At 46.7% G+C, this 18889-nt stretch overlaps 1 protein-coding gene across 6 annotated transcripts in view; it reads left to right on the top strand.

The window, feature by feature from the left end:
- The window catches only part of pnpla7b (patatin-like phospholipase domain containing 7b), a 48916-nt gene that overhangs the window by 22184 nt on the left and 7843 nt on the right, over positions 1-18889 (top strand). For 5 of the 6 annotated variants that reach the window (XM_061673195.1, XM_061673193.1, XM_061673194.1 and 2 more), the window contains 15 exons: positions 966-1043; positions 1183-1388; positions 1482-1613; positions 6919-7042; positions 7129-7318; positions 7782-7931; positions 9052-9115; positions 11447-11615; positions 12417-12599; positions 12813-12931; positions 15706-15862; positions 15991-16107; positions 16238-16307; positions 16498-16614; positions 16732-16880. In XM_061673195.1, coding sequence (XP_061529179.1) covers positions 966-1043; positions 1183-1388; positions 1482-1613; positions 6919-7042; positions 7129-7318; positions 7782-7931; positions 9052-9115; positions 11447-11615; positions 12417-12599; positions 12813-12931; positions 15706-15862; positions 15991-16107; positions 16238-16307; positions 16498-16614; positions 16732-16880 — 2025 coding nt within the window. The remainder of the gene's footprint in view (positions 1-965; positions 1044-1182; positions 1389-1481; positions 1614-6918; positions 7043-7128; positions 7319-7781; positions 7932-9051; positions 9116-11446; positions 11616-12416; positions 12600-12812; positions 12932-15705; positions 15863-15990; positions 16108-16237; positions 16308-16497; positions 16615-16731; positions 16881-18889) is intronic. The other variant, XM_061673197.1, reaches the window with a different exon arrangement.

Here is an 18889-nt window from a genome sequence, read left to right as displayed (position 1 = left end):
GAACTGCCTCAGCAGCTCCCGTGGCAGGCCGTGCTTTCTCAGAAGCCGCAGGAAGTACATCCTCTGCTGGGCCTTTTTGAGGACGGAGTTGATTTTGGTCGCCCACTCCAGGTCCTGAGAGATTGTAATTCCCAGGAACTTGAAGGTCTCGACAGTTGAAACAAGGCAACTGGACAGCGTGAGGGGCAGCTGTGGCGAAGGATGCCTCCTGAAGTCCACGATCATCTCTACCGTCTTGAGCGTGTTCAGCTCCAGGTTGTGTCGGCCGCACCGCAGCTCCAGCCGCTCCGCTTCCTGTCGATATGCAGACTCGTCACCGTCCTTGATGAGGCCGATGACAGTGGTGTCATCTGCAAAGTTGAGGAGTTTGACAGCCGGGTGCGTTGAGGTGCAGTCGTTCGTGCAGCGGAGAGAGGACACAACCCTGGGGCTTTGCTGATGCTGCGTGTGGATGAGGTGGTCTCTCCCAGCCTTACCTGCTGTGTCCTGCCCGTCAGGAACCTGTAAATCCACTGGCAGATGGCAGGCGAGACGTTGAGTCGGAGAAGCTTGGAGGAAAGGAGTTCAGGGATGATGGTGTTGTTTGCTGAGCTGAAGTCCACGAACAGGATCCTCGCGTAGGTCCCTGCGCTGTCCAGGTGTTCTCGGATGAAGTGCAGTCGCATGTTGACTGCATCATCCGCAGACCTGTTAGCTCGGTAGTGCTCCCAAAAACGCAGAAATTGTCAATGAAACTCACGGATAGTGCAGTACACACTTCTTTGAGCCACTGATTTAATTGACTCAGCCTCCTTAAACGTTCCTCTCCATCTTCGTTTTCTGTTGTGGTTCCTTGCATCCCTTTGCAAAAAAAAAAATATTTAATCCATTCTGCTAATATCATTAGCTGTTATTTTATATGTTGAAAATTATTTATATTTCCTATGATATATAGTATTATTTTTAAAACGCTTCACCTTCCTCAGGATCCCAGTCTACTGGAGGGTAGGGTGACGTTTCGCCAGGTCAAAGCCAATTCAGTCGTGGCCCATCAAGGAGACCAGGTTTTTAGATCAAGACAGTAGTATATAAAACAATTCATGCCATTTATCAAATACTGTATTGTCAATTTTCCAACATACAAAAATCGTTTAATTCTGGGGGTGTTTCTTTTCTTATTGCTTTCCTTTCCCGTACTTACAGGATGTGAGTGTGGCATTTGTCATCTCGGGTCTACTCCACGTTTACCAGCGCATGATTGACCGTGAGGAGGAGACACTGCTTTTTGTGACCCACCCAGGAGAGATGGTGGGACACCTAGCTGTGCTCACAGGAGAACCTCTTATCTTCACCACACGTGCCCACAAAGACTGCACCTTCCTCTCCATATCAAAGGCTCACTTTTATGAGTAAGGTCAAGCACACGACTGACTATCTTTTCATAATTATATCGACCTTATTTTTTTCCCCTGAAGATTTTTGTTGTTGTTTTAACTTTGCAGAATAATGCGCAAGGAGCCCAGAATGGTGTTGAATGTAGCTCACACTGTTGTGAGGAGGGTGTCACCCTTTGTCAGGCAGATTGACTTCGCCTTGGACTGGATGGCTTTGGAGGCTGGCCGTGCTGTCTATAGGTACTCTTGAAGACAATGAAGGACATATTAGGATTTTTTTTTTTTTTTTTTTTTAGCTTTTGTTTCTGTATCATGTCCACTGGTCTGTGTCACTGAAGACCTGGATTGTGTTTGTAAAAGACTAGCTATAGGGTGGAGTGTATTGATGCACCAAAATCTCAGCAACCTAAATGTTCCGGCCAAAAACGGCCCTAATGTACATTTTCGGCGTTAGACCGAGAGACTTTCGTCACCGAAATAAAACAGGCGAAACAAGAGGTTGCTGTGACGTAAGCACAGCCGGTAGGCATCCATGTACACTGTTTTGTAACAAAAAATATATTTTCTCGGAACAAGCAGAGCTAGTTCATCAGTTAGATTCACTGGGAGGTCACTATTCCACACACAACCTTAAGTCATGGTTTGATAATGACATCATACAATGTAAATCAACTATAAATGTGTCAAATAAGTTCATATAAATATGTGTTAATATGAACACTTTCAACAAAGTAGAGTATTGGTTACATAACCACGTTAACAACAAAGATTTAACGTCTTTATTTACTGCAATAATTCAAATTTGCCCCCTCCCACTGGGACGGCGGGTTTGGCTGGTGTGGCATTCTCAAGGATCAGTCTTGCATTTCTTTTTTTTTATTCACTTTGTTTACCGATCAAGACATAGTATCCAAATTGCCACGACGTTATGTTTCTTCATCGCCTCTTCGCCTTCTTGATTTTTGGCAGACTGGCCACGTTGAGTGCATTGTTGCCACCGAAAGGCTTCTTTATACTCGCGCGGACGGCGACCGCGCTGACGTCACTGCGGCTGTCCCGCGCGTAGTTTGCCTTTAGACTCGAGCGCAACCCACGCGTGCAGTTTTGAAAATGTCCTGCAGTTCACCTCCAAGTCGGGGGTGTCGCTCCGGTTGGTATTGGCTAGGACACCACAGGTTGGAGTTTCCTCTGCATTTTTGGTGGCCATTTCCAGTTGCCATTTTTCCTTTCCTTTCCGTAACAAGGAACAAAGCAACAACAATGGCGACCGTGGAACAGTGTCTGCTAGAACAAATGGACCTAGATGACCAGATGATACGTTTAATTATGCTGCAAAATCGATCGAGAAGGCGGCGGCGTAGATTGTATGTAGAACCAAGGGGCACGCTGAGGACGTCGTCACATCATGTGACTAAAACGGACCAATCACGAGACGTTCGACGCGCAGCAACCATTTTTGCCGTGCGCACGTCAAGCTACGCAGAAGGGCCGCGCGGGCCAATTCGTCGGTCACGTGATGCAATGCGGGCGTTCTCGGCCGCGCGACCGCGGGAGTATAACGAGGCCTTAAGGGTTCCGTGACGAACAGCTATAACTGAGCCAAACTACAGAGTGGTGACACGGGTTGTGTTCTTGGATTTTCTCCATGAAAACCCAAAACCACTGCTATTTTTAAAACAGGATGCAACAAAAGACATTTGGCTGCAAATGCATCTACCATTACAAGATTGATGCAATAAATACATTACAATACACAAATATTGAAGCCATAATTTATTCATGATTACGATTTATGTTGCGGAATTGAACAGAATGCAAAATTATTTTTATCCTCTTACATAAAGTAATATACTGCAATTATTGTCCCGCTATAACGTTCTTGACATGATTTTAAAAATATGGAAATTCAGATTGTTCTCGAAGCGGATTTCTAGAGGTTGGTGGCTCTCATCGTAATTTATTTCGGTGTTTCGGCTTTCTGGATCGGGTTCGTCAGTTTCGGTTTTTCCATTTGGACCAAGAATTTTCATTTCAGGGCATCACTACTCGAGAGCACTGAATATCTGGAAATGGACAGAATGGGCGTATGTTTTTTTTTTTTTATTACATCCTAGCTATAGGGTGGAGAGGGGCTGCACCCCTTTTCTCTGGGGTCTTCCAGCCGGTCGGGCCGGGCCCGCAGGAATCTAGCCTCTTACTTCACACACTGCACATTTTTATTCCTCACACTGTCCATTTCTTTGCACGTTGGCAACATTCACATCTCGTTCAGGGTCCCCGCTCAGTTCTTGTGCAGCGGAGAAGGGACGACTCATGCCAGTTGCCGAACGAAGGGCAAAAAAAAAACTGGAAAACTGAAATGGTGAAAAACAGCAACGCTGTATCGCCATAAATCAGTACTACTGTACATTGTTCTTAGTCTTTGGAAATGTTTTCATCAATTATCTTGAAACACGTATCAGGTATATTGAAACAAATCTCTGAATTCACTTGACTGGGGCTTTAAGACCCCTATCTCACTGGCCTGGAGACTAGTTGGCGACCCGATGGCGTCTCGAGTCGCCGCTAGCTACGGCGACGTCTCCATAATGTCTCCTGTAGTCTAGCCAGATCGCCAGGGAGTCGTGGTAAAATCGAACATATCGATTTCATTGGAGGCCTTTTGTTGACTCCTCTATATGCCCACCAAAGAGAAAAATGTTTTCACTGTTAGACATTTCATAGGGTTTTTCCAGTAACTTACTGGTGACCAGTGTTGCCACAGTTACCTTGAAAAAGTAACGGAGTTACTTTACTGATTACTTGATTTCAAAAGTAACTCAGTTAGAATAAAGTAACTTTTTAGTTACTTTTAGCAGCTGTCAAGTGGCAGTTACCTCACTTATCCACAGTACAAAAAAAGCATTGGCTTAACCATACCCTTCTTCTTCTCTTCCTTTCGGCTTGTCCCTTTAGGGGTCGCCACAGCGCGTCATCCTTTTCTATGTAAGCCTATCTCCTGCATCCTCCTCTTGAACACCAACTACCCTCATGTCTTCCCTCACGACATCCATCGACCTTCTCTTTGGTCTTCCTCTAGCTCTCGTGCCTGGCAGCTCCATCCTCATCATCCTTCTACCAATATACTCACTATTTCTCCTCTGGACGTGTCCAAACCATCCAAGTCTGCTCTCTCTAACTATGTTTCCAGAACATCGAACCTCGGCCGTCGCTCTGATGAGCTCATTTCTAATTTTATCCAACCTGCTCATTCCGAGAGCGAACCTCAACATCTTCATTTCCGCCACCTCCAGCTCTGCTTCCTGTTGTCTCTTCAGTGCCACTGTCTCTAATCCGTACATCATGGTTGGCCTCACCACTGTTTTCTAAACTTCAAGCAGGTTGGATAAAATTAGAAATGAGGGTTAGCCGAGGTTCGATGTTTTGGAGACAAAGTTAGAGAGAGCAGACTTCGATGGTTTGGACACGTCCAGAGGAGAAATAGTGAGTATATTGGTAGAAGGATGATGAGGATGGAGCTGCCAGGCAAGAGAGCTAGAGTTGCCCCCCCGATTACAACCCGAGCGGTGTTCTGTTATTGGACTTCTGTGCTCATCATGGATTGTTCATAACGAACACCATGTTCAAGCATCAGAGTGTCTATATGTGCACTTGGACCCAGGACAACCTAGGCCGCAGTTTGATGATCGACTTTGTGGTGATTTGCGGCTCCTGAGGCAACTGATGGGTACTGGCTGGCCAAGCGGAATGCGGCTTTGGTGGTTGCTGAGGAAAAAACTCGGACGTGGGAAGAGTTTGGTCAGGCCATGGAGAACGATTTCTGAACGGCTTTGAGGAAATTCTGGTCCACCATCCGGGGTCTCAGGAGGGGGAAGCAGTGCACCATTAACACCGTGTATTGTGGGGGTGGGGAAATACTGACCTCGACTCGGGACGTTGTGAGTCGGTGGGGAGAATACGTCGAAGAACTCCTCAATTTCACCGACACGCCTTCCCATGAGGAAGTAGAGTCTGTGGTCTCTGAGGCGGGCTCTCCTATCTCTGTTGTTGAGGTCACAGAGGTGGTTAAAAAGCTCCTTGGTGGCAAGGTCCGGGGGTGGATGAGATTCGCCCAGAGTTCCTAAAGGCTCTGGATGTTGTGGGGCTGTCCTGGTTGACACGCCTCTGCAACATCGTGTGGACATCGGGGACAGTGCCTCTGGATTGGCAGACTGGGGTGGTGGTCCCCCTTTAAAAAGGGGGACCGCAGGGTGTTTTCCAACTACAGGGGGATCACACTCCTCAGTCTTCCATGTAAGATCTATTCAAGAGCTCTATGCTGGAGAGGAGGGTCCGTTGGGAAGTCGAATTTCAGTATTGCATCTCTGCTTTTTGCAGATGATGTGGTTCTATTGGCTTTATCAAGCCGTGACCTCCAACTGTCACTGAAGCGGTTTGCAGCCAAGTGTGAATCAGCTGGAATGAGAATCAGCACCTCCAAATTTGAGACCATGGTCCTCAGTCAGAAAAGGGTGGAGTGCCCTCTCTGGGTCGGGGATGAGATCCGGTCCCAAGTGGAGGAGTTCAAGTATCTTGGGGTCTTGTTCACGGGCGAGGGAAGAATGGAACTGGAGATCGACAGGCGGATCGGTGCAGCGTCTGCAGTGATGCGGACTTTGTATCGGTCCGTTGTGGTGAAGAAGGAGCTCTGCTGGAAGGCGACGCTCTCGATGTATCGGTCGATCTACGTTCCTACCCTCACCTATGGTCATGAGCTGTGGGTCGTGACCGAAAGAACAAGATCCCGGGATGGTGTAGCGGCACACTCGCCTGACTTTGGTGCGGGCAGCGTGGGTTCAGTTCCCACTCAGTGACAGTGTGAATGTGAGTGCGAATGGTTGTCCGTGTCTATATGTGCCCTGCGACTGCCTGGCGACCAGTTCAGGGTGTAGTCCGCCTTTCGCCCGAAGTTAGCTGGGATAGGCTCCAGCGTCCCGCGACCCTAACCAGGATAAGCGGTGTTGAAAATGGATGGATGGATGGATGGATGTTTCACTCGGTCAGATCAAAATCCAATGGAATTTCCTTCCATTCATTTTCAATACCAATCATACCTTGTTCAGGGTGGCACGGCACAGGAGCCTAACCCAGCTGACTTTGTGCGAAAGGCATACTACACCCCGAACTGTTCGCCAGTGAGTCGCAGGGCACTACTGTCGGCACAGACAACTATTCGCACTCACATTCACACCGTCACTGAGTGGGAACTGAACCAAAGTCAGGCGAATGTACCACAACACTATCAGTGACCGCCAATGGAAATTGGCTTTCGGGAAAAAAAAAAAAAAAAAAAACACAATACATGTTGCAATCAATACCTGCGCTTTTGAGCTGCGCTGGGGTGTCACAGATAGGTTTTCCAAAACCTTTTGCTAAAACAGATTTTAAAATAGCAATATTTGAGGGTGAATAATATAGGTGGAGAATATTGCATTAGTAACTCTCTACTCATAAATACAAATGTAATAGTGCATACCTGTAAATTATGTTTTTTGATTGGATACAGACAGGGAGACAAGTCCGACAGCACCTTTATTGTCCTCAGTGGCCGCCTGCGCTCTGTCATTGCAAAGGATGATGGGAAGAAGGAACTTGCAGGAGAGTATGGTCGCGGGGACCTAATTGGCGTGGTAAGTGTTAAAAAATGTTCCATCCTTAGATTGCTTACGAATTGAAGTTAATAATGACAAGTCGACATTAAATGGGAATTATCGAGGTTGAGGCCTTGACTCACATGAACCGAGCCACCACGGTCCACGCTGTGAGGGACTCTGAGCTGGCCAAATTGCCTGAAGGAGCTCTCAACTCAATTAAGAGGAGGTATCCTCAAGTCGTCACTAGGCTGATTCATTTGCTGGGACAGAAGATCTTGGGCAATATGCAGCAGGTCAATGGACCCTTGACTGGTATGTATTGTAAATTCTGTATCACTTGTTAAACTGACAGAAATAAAAAAAAATGTGGATCGTCAAGGAGAGTGATGTGGCTGTGATATGAAATCATTTACGATATAGAGGGCTAATGTCGATCTGCAGTTGGAGAATATGTATGAATTAGTGGGAAAAGAGACCCTAAGCAGAAGACCTTGAAGAGAAATTCAAGTTTTACAAACTTTATAAAGAAGATGCTTACACATAGACCAGCAGTACACTCATACAGGATGACATGCACATTGACTGTCAAATGTCAGATTGAGGGGACTGGACACAAACAACCACCCAAAGCACTTGATGTTTCGGTGCATTGCTTGAGGATTCTATGGCAGTGCCCAAAAAAACAAACGAGTTATTCATGGCCTAGATTTAGATTACTTTATACCGCAATGTACGTTTTTGCCATCCATCAGAGAAATCCCCATTTGACTTCTAGCTCGAAGTCTGGCCCTCCACACCCCCAACAATAAGTGGGATGCTGGGAATCCTGCCTCCAACCTGTCCACTGTGGCTATTCTGCCTGTGTCTGATGAGATTCCTCTCATGGCCTTCACCTTGGAGCTGCAACATGCACTGAGTGGTATCGGTATGATCCGCTATGTATTATTTTTTCTTTTAAAGCCATTGCTCTGCACAGACTGATACACAGACTGTGTTTAACAAAACTTAGTTACTATATACAGTGGAACCTCGATATAACAGACTAATAAGGATCCGTTATAGCTGATTGTCCGTTACATTAAAGCATTTTTTATTTTTTATTATTTTTTTGTGGTCATATGCACCCATATTACTATACAGTAAAAACATTATGTTGTGTTGTTATTTTTCTCCGTGGCCTAAAATACCCAGCACAGTACACAGTTATTGTAAATAAATATAAAAAAGCCTGAAAATGTTCAAAACAAAATTACCATCCAGTGATTTTGGTCATGGTGACGTACAGTTGACGTGCAGTACTCATCATAGGTGAGTAGCTTTCATGAGCTGCGAGGAATTGCGCCACAGCGCCAGTCAACAACAGCGGTCAATTCTGGACCTAACAGACTTTGTCAACGCCAGTTTAAGTGACATTTGGAAACAGTTTTTGAACACATTGTTCCGTTTTATCCGATACCCATTATATCACAGTCCGTAAATATTGAGGTTGCACTGTAGACACTTCTGCTTTTCCACATTTTATAAAACTTTAGGTCGTGTGAAATTTGGCTGAGACATGAAAAGACATTTTATCGCTTGAGATGCAACAGAAGATGAAACAACAACAGTAGTTGTAATGACATTTAGAGCCATTACAATTGCCATTTTTGCATACTGATTTAAAATTCCCGTTGTGGACAATTTTGTCAATTTATCGATAGGTATCAGTGTTTTAAACATCCTTATACGCTATAAAACCTATAAATGTGCAATAATACAATTCCAATAGTAAAAAAAAAAATAGTATGATAACCTATAATTAATTTCAACATAGAGGAATATGAGGCAAAAAGTTTCTCTCTATTATGTTTTAATAACTATCGGTGCCACAATAAAATGTATGTGATTAAAGTTCTGTACATTTCAATTACCAAAACAAAATACAGCCCAACTACCTATTGTGAAATTTGGGCTTCTCTGCTCCTACTGCTGCAACCACAACCTCCATGTTTGGAAGAAAATGGATGGAGTTTTAAACCTGTATTATCTATCCTTGTTTTTTATAGGGCCGACACTACTCCTGACAAGTGACATCATTAAACAGCGCCTGGGCTCCTCTGCTTTGGACAGGTACAACACGTAAAACTAACAATTAAATTAGTAGGTTTAGTAGCATGTTGGCTTCTACAGGAAAGCGACAAACAATGCAGTTGGTAATATGAGTAACCAGTGAAATGTAAAGGGACCGAAATTGTGAGGAGGTGAGGGAATCCACTAGTTTAGTCCTAGAGCAGCATCACTATGGGCATACCTCCAGTGGCATGCAAATGGTGGGGGGGTGGCGGGGTGGCGGAGTCAGTCAGTCAGTCAGTCCGTCCATCCATCCATTTTCTTACGCTTATCTGAGGTCGGCTCACGGGTGCAGTAGCCCTCCCAGATGACCGAGCTTCTCACCCTAATGACCGAGCTTCTCACCCTATCTCTAAGGGAGAGCCAGGACACCCTGCGGAGGAAACTCATTTCGGCCGCTCGTATCCGGGATCTCGTTCTTTGGGTCACGACCCGCAGCTCGTGACCATAGGCGAGGGTAGGAACATAAGATCGACCGGTAAATTGAGAGCTGCGCCTTTCGGCTTAGCTCCTTCTTCACCACAACGGACCGATACAAAGTCCGCATCACTGCAGACGCTGCACCGATCCGCCTGTCGATCTCCCGTACCATTCTTCCCTCACTCGTGAACAAGACTTCACGATACTTGAACTCCTTCACTTGTGGCAGGATCTCATAGCCAAACTGGAGAAGGCATGCCACCCTTTTCTGACTGAGGACCATGGTCTCAGATTTGGAGGTGCTGATTTTCATCCCAACCGCTTCACACTCGGCTGCGAACCGCTGTAGTGAGAGTTGAAGATCACGGCTTGATGAAGCCAACAGAACCACATGATCTGCAAAAAGCAGAGATGCAATACTGAAGCCACCAAGCGGGAACCCCTCTATGCCTCGGCTGCGCCTAAAAATTCTGTCCATAAGAGTAGTGAACAGAAGCGGACAAAGGACAAAGGCCAGTCAAACCTTCACTGGAAATGAATCCGACTTACTGCTGGCAATGCGGACCAAACTCTGAAACTGGTCATACAGGGACCGAACAGCCCGTATCAGGGACACCCGATACTCCCGCAGCACCCCCCACAAAACACATGTAGACTGGTTGGGCGAACTTCCATGCACCCTCGAGGACCCTGCCAAGGGTGTAGAGCTGGTCCGCTGTTCCACGGCCAGGACGAAAACCTCACTGCGCCTTCTGAATCCAAGATTTAACTTCCAGACGTACCCTTCTCTCCAGCACCCGTGAATATACCTTACCAGATCAATTGAGGAGTGTGATCCCCCTGTAGTTAGAACACACCCTCCGGTCCCCCAACTTAAAAGGGAGGAATACTACCCCAGTCTGCCAATCTAGAGGCACTGTCCCCAATGCATCAGCAGCGCCCCATTCGCGCCCTTCCAGGTCTGACTGTCATTGTCCACGTGAGCATTGAAGTCCACCAGCAGAACGATGGAGTCTCCAGCGGGATGGTTCTCCATCACCCCCTCCAAGGACTCCAAAAAGACTGGGTACTCTGAACTGCTGTTTGGTTCACAGACGCAAACATCAGTCAGAACTTGTCCCTCCACCCAAAGGCGGAGGGAGGCTACTCCAATGTACAGGTACAGAGCTGGGGGGCAATAAGTATACCCACACCTGCTCGGCGTCTCTCACCGTGGGCAACTCCAGAGTGGAAGAGAGTCCAGCCCCTCTTGAGAGGACTGGTACCAGAGCCCAAGCCGTGTGTGGAGGCGAGCCCGACTATGTCTAGTCGGAACTTCTCAAACTCACACACCAGCTTAGGCTCCTTCCCTGCCAGAGAGGTGACATTCCACGTGCCCAGAGAGAGCTTCTGTAGTCGGGCATCGGACTGCCAAGGTCCCTGCCTTCGGCCACCGCCCAGCTCACACTGCACCGGACCCCTATGGCCCCTCCTACAGGTGGTGAGCCCATGGGAAGGGTGCCCCACCTCGAGTCCTGGCTCCAGAGGGGGTCCCCGGTGACCCTTGTCTGGGCAAGGGAAAACGTGATTCCATCAATTTACTCATCATAGCCATGCTTTTAGCCATGCTTTGTCTGGTCCCTCACCTAGGACCTGTTTGCCATGGGTGACTCTGCCAGGGGCATAAAGCCCCAGACAACTGGGACACACAAACCCCTACACCACGATCAGGTGACGGCTCAAGGAGGGGGCGGTGGCGGACTGAATGTGGAAAAGCAATAATCCACGGTTCCTATCATTCATTTTTCCGTATGTCAGAAAACACATTCTGGACAGTTGTCTTGTGTCGGAATTAAATCTGATAGAAGACAAGAGATTCCATCACTTTAAAAGCAATAAACATACTGTAAGTTTTGTTCCTCTTCTTTCAAGTGTCCACGAGTACCGTCTGTCCAGCTGGCTCGGCCAGCAGGAAGACATCCATCGCATTGTCCTCTATCAATCTGACTCCGGTCTTACTCCGTGGACGCAGCGCTGCATCCGTCAGGCTGATTGCATCATTATTGTGGGGCTGGGTGAGCAGGAGCCCACAGTGGGAGAGGTCTGTTAATTCACTCATACAGTCTCAATGTGGTTGTCTTCATGCTGCAGTTAAACATGTTTTTTGTTGTACTGGGCATGTCTGACCTTGTTCTTTTCCCCTAGAATTGGAAAAAAACGGCATATATCAATATTGCTCAACAACCCCAATTCCAATGAAGTTGGGACGTTTATGTTAAACATAAATAAAAACAGAATACAATGATTTGCAAATCATATTCGACCTATATTTAATTGAATACACTACAAAGACAAGATATTTCATGTTCAAACCGACTAACTATTCTTTTTAGCAAATAATCATTAACCTCGAATTTTATGGCTGCAACACGTTCCAAAAAAGCTGGGACAGGGTCGTGTTTACCACTGAGTTACATCACCTTTTCTTTGAACAACATTCAAGAAACGTTTGGGAACTGAGGACACTAATTGCTGAAGCTTTGCAGGTGGAATTCTTTCCCATTCTTGCTTGATGTAAAAGCTTCACCTGTACAACAGTCCGGGGTCTCCGTTGTCGTAGTTTACGCTCCATAATGCGCCACACATTTTCAATGGGGCGGCACGGTGGCCGACTGGTTAGAGCGTCAACCCTCACAGTTCTGAGGACCCGGGTTCATTCCCCGGCCCCGCCTGTGTGGAGTGTGTATGTTCTCCCCGTGCCTGCGTGGGTTTTCTCCGGGCACTCCGGTTTCCTCCCACATCCCAAAAACATGCTGAACTGTGCGTTAGATGTGCTAACCAGTCATCCACCGTGCCAACAATACATACACACACACACAACGCTTGTCTTATCTCCCTGTAGTTGGAACGAATGTTGGAGAGCAGTGCTGTTCGAGCCCAGAAACAATTGGTGTTGCTGCACAGGGAGGATGGTCCTCCACCCAAAGGCACAGCTGAGTGGCTGAACATGCGGAGTTGGATCACCAGACACCATCACTTGTCCTGTCCTCGCAGAGTGTTCTCTCGGAGGAGTTTGCCTAAACTGGTACCTCAAGTGCACAACCACAACCCGACACACCAACACTGATAGAAAGACTCGGCTTTTAACCCTTGAGTTTAATTGATTAATGATTAGTTAACCCTTTGCTCATTGAGCTTTTTTTAAAAAAAAAAGGGATTTGCTGCACTTCCCATGGTTCATCTGTCTGTTTGTGAGCGTGTATTGTTTGAGTGTTTTCTGTTTTCTTTGTGACCATAGAGAGAACTGTACCAACGTGTGTTTGAAAAGTGTCCAGATCGTCACTCTGACTTCTCCCGCCTGGCCAGGATTCTAACAGGAAACAGCATCGCCGTTGTACTAGGTGGTGGAGGTGCCAGGTACTGTGGCTTTAAGATAATCACTATGCAAACACTCCGTTATGGAAAGATATATGCATAGTTAGTACGGTTGCAACAAAACACAAAATTTACGGTTCGGTTCGATATTTTAGTCTCACGGTTCGATATTTGTTTCAATACAAAAATGTTCATGCGTTTTTTAAATTTGTAAGTTTCTTGAAGTCACCAACATTTGTTTCAACTCAAAAGTACAGTTTTTGAATTAAATGCATCTGTTGCAGCTATCCCTGCCTCATGTTCTGATGTGCATACTTACAGGTTAAAACCATATAAAACAAAAACAATAACTTGTAGTAATGATCATAAAATAATGCAACTGTGCCTAGCAACTGACTGGCGACCAGTCCAGGGTGTTGAAAATCAGAGCCCGAGCTGGTGTGTGAGGTCGAGAAGTTCCGACTAGATATCGTCGGACTCGCCTCCACGCACAGCTTGGGCTCTGGTACCGGTCCTCTCGAGAGGGGTTGGATTCTCTTCCACTCTGGAGTTGCCCACGGTGAGAGGCACCGAGCAGGTGTGGGTATACTTATTGCTCCCCGGCTCGGCGTATGTACGTTGGGGTTCACCCCGGTGGACGAGAGGGTAGCCGCCCTCCGCCTTCGGGTGGGGGGACGGGTCCTGACTGTTGTTTGTGCCTCTGCACCAAACACCAATTCAGAGTACCCACCCTTTTTGGAGTCCTTGGAGGGGGTGCTGGAGAGCGCTCCCGCTGGGGACTCCATCGTTCTGCTGGGGGACTTCAATGCTCACGTGGGCAATGACTGTGAGACCTGGAAGGGCGTGATTGGGAGGAACGGCCCCCCCGATCAGAACCCGAGCGGTGTTCTGTTATAGGACAGAACACCATATCCATAACGAAAACCATGTTCAAGCATAAGGGAGTCCACACGTGCACTTGGCACCAGGACACCCAAGGTCGCAGTTCGATGATCGACTTTGTGGTTGTGTCATCGGACTTGCGGCCGCATGTCTTGGACACTCTCTCAGGTAAAGAGAGGGGCGGAGCTGTCAACTGATCACCACCTGGTGGTGAGTTGGCTCCGATGGTGGGGGAAGATGCCGGTCCGACGTGGCAGGGCCAAAAGTATGGTGAGGGTCTGCTGGGAACATCTGGCGGAATCCCCGGTGAGAAGGAGTTTCAACTCCCACCTCCGACAGGGAGGCGGAGGACATCGAGTCCGAGGGGATCATGTTCCGCGCCTCCATTGCTGAGGCGGCCGACCGGAGCTGTGGCCGTAAGGTGGTCGATGCCTGTCGTGAAACACTTAAATTGCGTTCGCAAATTATGGTGTGAGGGTTCATCAAGTATGTGCGTAGAAGCAGTGATCGAGTAGCACAAAAGTTCTGACACCGTCAAGCTACGCGCACAAAATGTATTTGATCGAATTAAATTGCTGCTTTTGTAAGGTGAAAAAAATGGCTAATACGGGTTTTATATCTAATTTTGATCCAAATAATTGGTTATGCGGGTCCAGTTGTTTCTATTCTAACTGACCTATTTCTTTCTTCACTGCTCCGGCTTGCCCTGAAGCTTTAACAAGGTATGGACTGTGAACCTCTCAGAATCCAAACCAGAATCAGCTTTATTGGCCAAGTATGTTCCATGACACACAAGGAATTTGTCTCTGGTAATTGGTTAGCTCAGCTCTCACCTGAGACATACAGTAGGAGGATAACAGGCAAAACAAAAAGAGTATTCCAAACTCCCCTGTTCCACAGCAAAACTGTTCCAACACAAAAGGCATACAGATCCACCATTCTGCATGGCCAGGCAGCTGAACAGGACAGGTCAAGTAACAAAACAAAAGCAGAAATTGTGTGCCCTGAGTTGCTGTTATAGTAACATGGTTACTGGCTACATGGTTAAAAAGTTCTTTTGTGTGCGGTTTTCAGAACAAAATATACCTATACATTTAATCTGTTGTTTAGTTTAGTATTAATAGTTGCTACCACCACCAATGATGTTATGTTTTAACTGGCATAGGTTTGACTGTATATGTCCTTGAGCATTTGCCTAATCAGGGTGGAAGGTTTTGCATGCTGTAGTGATCTTGGGAACAAAGTGGGAGCTGGAGCCAGGCCAGAGGGTGGCGCTGAATGGCGAGCACCTGGTGGCTGATCCTGTACCCATGGGGCCCAGGCAGGCACAACCCGAACAGGCAATGTTGATCCCGCTCCCCGTGGTCTCACAACCTATGGAGCTAGGGCAAGGGGTTTTTGTGTGTTTGCCCTTGAGCCTTCGCCTTATCGTGGTGAAAACGGCAACGTGACGATCCTCGGCTGCGGAAGATGGCTCTCGGGACATGGAACGTCACTTCTCTGGCAGGGAAGGAGCTTGAGCTGTTGTGCCAAGTTGAGAGGTTCTAACTAGATATAGTTGAGCATTTTAGGCTCCGGAACTGGTCCTCTTGAGAAGGGTTGCACTCTTCCACTTTGGACATGGCCTCCAGGTTTGGGGCTTTGGTCCTGGCTGTTTGTGCCTAAGCACCGAATAGTAGCTCAGAGTACCCACCTTTTTAGAGTCCTTGGAAGGTGTGACTCCGGTTGAGGACTCGTTCTACTTGGGGATTTCAATGTCACGTGGCCAATGGCAGTGAGACCTGCAAGGATGTGATTGGGAGGAATGTTTCTGTCGAGTCTTAGTTCAGGTTTTTAACTTTGAAAGCTATTCGAATCATAGATCATAGTTATTCCTGGGTGGGGGTCTGTGCCCCCTCGGAGTACTCTTGCTTCACATGTGGTTTCCTGTTCAGGGGTTGCTCCCAGGTTGGCATCATTCGGGCACTGAATGAGGCAGGGATCCCCGTGGACATTGTGGGTGGTACCTCCATCGGGTCCTTCATGGGAGCGCTGTATGCTGAGGAGAAAAGCAGCAGTCGAATGAGGGTCCGGGCTCGTGAATGGGCCATGGTAGGTCAATGAACAATCGAATGTCTCAATATAATAGTTTTGTCTTTGTTTTGTTGATGATTTTATTCCCTACGGCTTCGACTAGATATTTAAATTCCCGCTGCATTTTCATTCTTTTTTTTTTCCAGGATATGACATCTCTCTTTAAGAAGATTGTGGATCTAACCTACCCTGTCACTTCCATGTTTTCTGGGGCTTCCTTTAACTCTGGCATTAGCTCTGTTTTCAAAGGCAAACAGATCGAGGTATGGCGCAAGGGATGCAACGACAAAATATTTGTTTGAGTCTGCCCACTTGACAGAGCTATGCGTTTTGAGGCCCTGATTCCCCAAAAGATCAATGACAACATTTGTAACCTTTCGTCTCATGTGCCAGGACCTGTGGCTGCCGTACTTCAACATTACAACAGATATCACAGCTTCCTCCATGAGAGTTCACACGGATGGTAAAACTAACCAAATGAAGTGTCTCATCGAGTAAAAAAAATAACAAATGTTGCCCCTTTTTGCTCCAAAACCAGAAAATTGGGTGAAGTGAAACTATTTATGTCCCATGAGTAGATCAATCGAAATTCTTTGAATGCTTCAAGTCCTTCCATTTAGTTATCAATGTTTAAACACCGCATTTTCTGTCAGGTTCACTGTGGCGTTATGTCCGAGCCAGTATGTCGCTGTCTGGTTACCTTCCCCCTCTCTGTGATCCTAAAGATGGACACCTGCTGATGGATGGGGGTTACATTAACAATCTCCCTGGTGAGACTCATCATAAATGAAATTCAATTCATTTCCATTTTTATTTTCATTATTACTTTATTATTATTATTATTCTTGAATTCACTTCAGTTCTTTGTGTGTGTCTTTTGTTTCTAGCTGACGTGGCTCGCTCCATGGGGGCCAAAGTTGTGATTGCTATCGATGTTGGAAGTCGTGATGAAACCAACTTGACCAACTACGGTGACTCCCTGAATGGGTGGTGGCTTCTGTGGAAGCGATTCAACCCGCTAGCTGAGAAAGTCAAGGTATGTGTGCATTAGCATATGAGTCAAATGGCCTTTTGGTTGATGCTCTGGGCAAAACGCAAAGAAACAATGCAACAGTGTATATTTAAGTTCGGGAAATGTGAATGGCTGTAGTTACTGTAAAGACACGCATCAACAAGGACTTGTAAGACAAGCGCTCGCGCTCCGAGCCTCAGCCTACACGGGCGGAGCTTCGGTGAAGTCAACTCTAATTTGGACACCCTTCATTGAAAACATGCAAGCTTTCTTGACCCACCCCCCAAAAAGAATCAGAATCCTTTGCTCAAATTCAAAACGATGCCCAACCCTTCTTGCTTTCTTATCTAATCTAATCTGATCTGATCTACTCTACACTGAACAACAATATAAATGCAACACTTTTGTTTTTGCCACAATCAACGACCTGATCAACTCTGGACAAAAGAGATTTGTTGCGCTGTGTGAGGGAAATGGTGGTCACACCGGATACTGACTGGTTTTCTGACCCCCCCAGACCCCCACAATAAAGCAAAACTGCACATTTCAGAGTGGCTTTTTATTGTATCTATGCTTATAATTACGAAACCAAATAAATTCCTTATCATGACAGTTTGATCATACAGAAAATAATAATTTTCCTGTTTTTTGTTTTTTTTACAATTTATGTACGGTTTTACAAAAGAACCACTGAAGAACACATTCATTCCCATTTACGTAGTGTCCCTGAACACACCTCGCATTCTCACGCAGCTGCAAGGGGCCGTGAATGCCGACCGTGGTCGTACTGAATCGGTGGCCGAATACGTTTGTCCGCCGACATATGAAGGCTCGTGTGTAGCGTGTTCAGATGGGTGTTTTCCTGGAAGTGCCGAACAAAACGTGGTACTCTTGAATGAAAATTAAATTTCGTTCAAAAGACGTTCTTTGACGGGAGAACGAGCGCGGTCTAAATTACATTCATCAGGCAGAAATGAACTAAGTTCAATTCACATTCGCACAAAATATGAACTAGTTCGTGAACTTCCGTTCATTGAACAACACTAACATAAAGGCTAGCTCCAGCGGACGGATACAGGAAGACAAGACCGTCAGAGAATTTAAAGACAGTTTTGCATATTAAGCAAGTTCGCTCGTCTTTCTTCACTCGTCTTTCCCCTGAAAATTTCTGTGCACGCCCCTGTATCAATGCAAGCTAAAACTCTCCCATGCAAAGGGAAAAGCCATCACCCAGAAATGGGTGATGGCTAAAGGGGAATTGTGTGCTGTGGTCTGACGAGTCTACATTTCAAATTCATTCATTCACCTTCCGTTCCGCTTCTCCTCACACGGGTCGCGGGCGTGCCGCAGCCTGCCCCAGCTGTCTTCAGGCGAGAGGCGGGGTACACCCTGAACTGGTTGCCAGCCAATCGCAGGGCACATACAAACAAACAACCATTTGCACTCACATTCACACCTACGGGCAATTTAGTCTTCAATTCAGGCATGTTTTTGGGATGTGGGAGGAAACCGGAGGACCCGGAGAAAAGTCACGCAGGCACGGGGAGAACGTGCAAACTCCACACAGGCGGGGCCGGGGATTGAACCCCGGTCCTCAGAACTGTGAGGCAGACGCTCTAACCAGTCGCCCACCGTGCCGCTAGTAGATCTAACGGAACAAATATGTTTCAAGCGTGTGTTGCTTCTAACCGTCTGAATTTACCTGTGTCAGCATCTTCTATCATCTACTCGAAAGATATCTGTATGGTTGTCTTTCTCCGCCTCTCCTCTTCCTGTGATTCATGCTGAGCTCATCCAAAAGAGACCCATCGCCATTTAAGTACTTTCCCAGTTTGATAATCACAGGAGAGTTTGGCCGAGACCATCCTCCACCCAACCCCATAGAAAAATGTAGTTCACGGAAAAAGATGTCACTGGCACTCAACGTTTGGATTTCCGTCGAGGACATTTTCCGTCAGTGCGACTGAACCAGTTCACGCTGAAAGGCGCAAATGGGTTTTGGAGCAGCTGCCATCCAAGCAATGTCTTTTTCA

This window comes from Phycodurus eques, chromosome 3 (assembly GCF_024500275.1).
Source record: "Phycodurus eques isolate BA_2022a chromosome 3, UOR_Pequ_1.1, whole genome shotgun sequence".
Lineage (NCBI taxonomy): Eukaryota > Metazoa > Chordata > Actinopteri > Syngnathiformes > Syngnathidae > Phycodurus > Phycodurus eques.
Note: the sequence above shows the minus strand (reverse complement) of the source record. Positions and strands in the feature narration are given on the sequence as shown.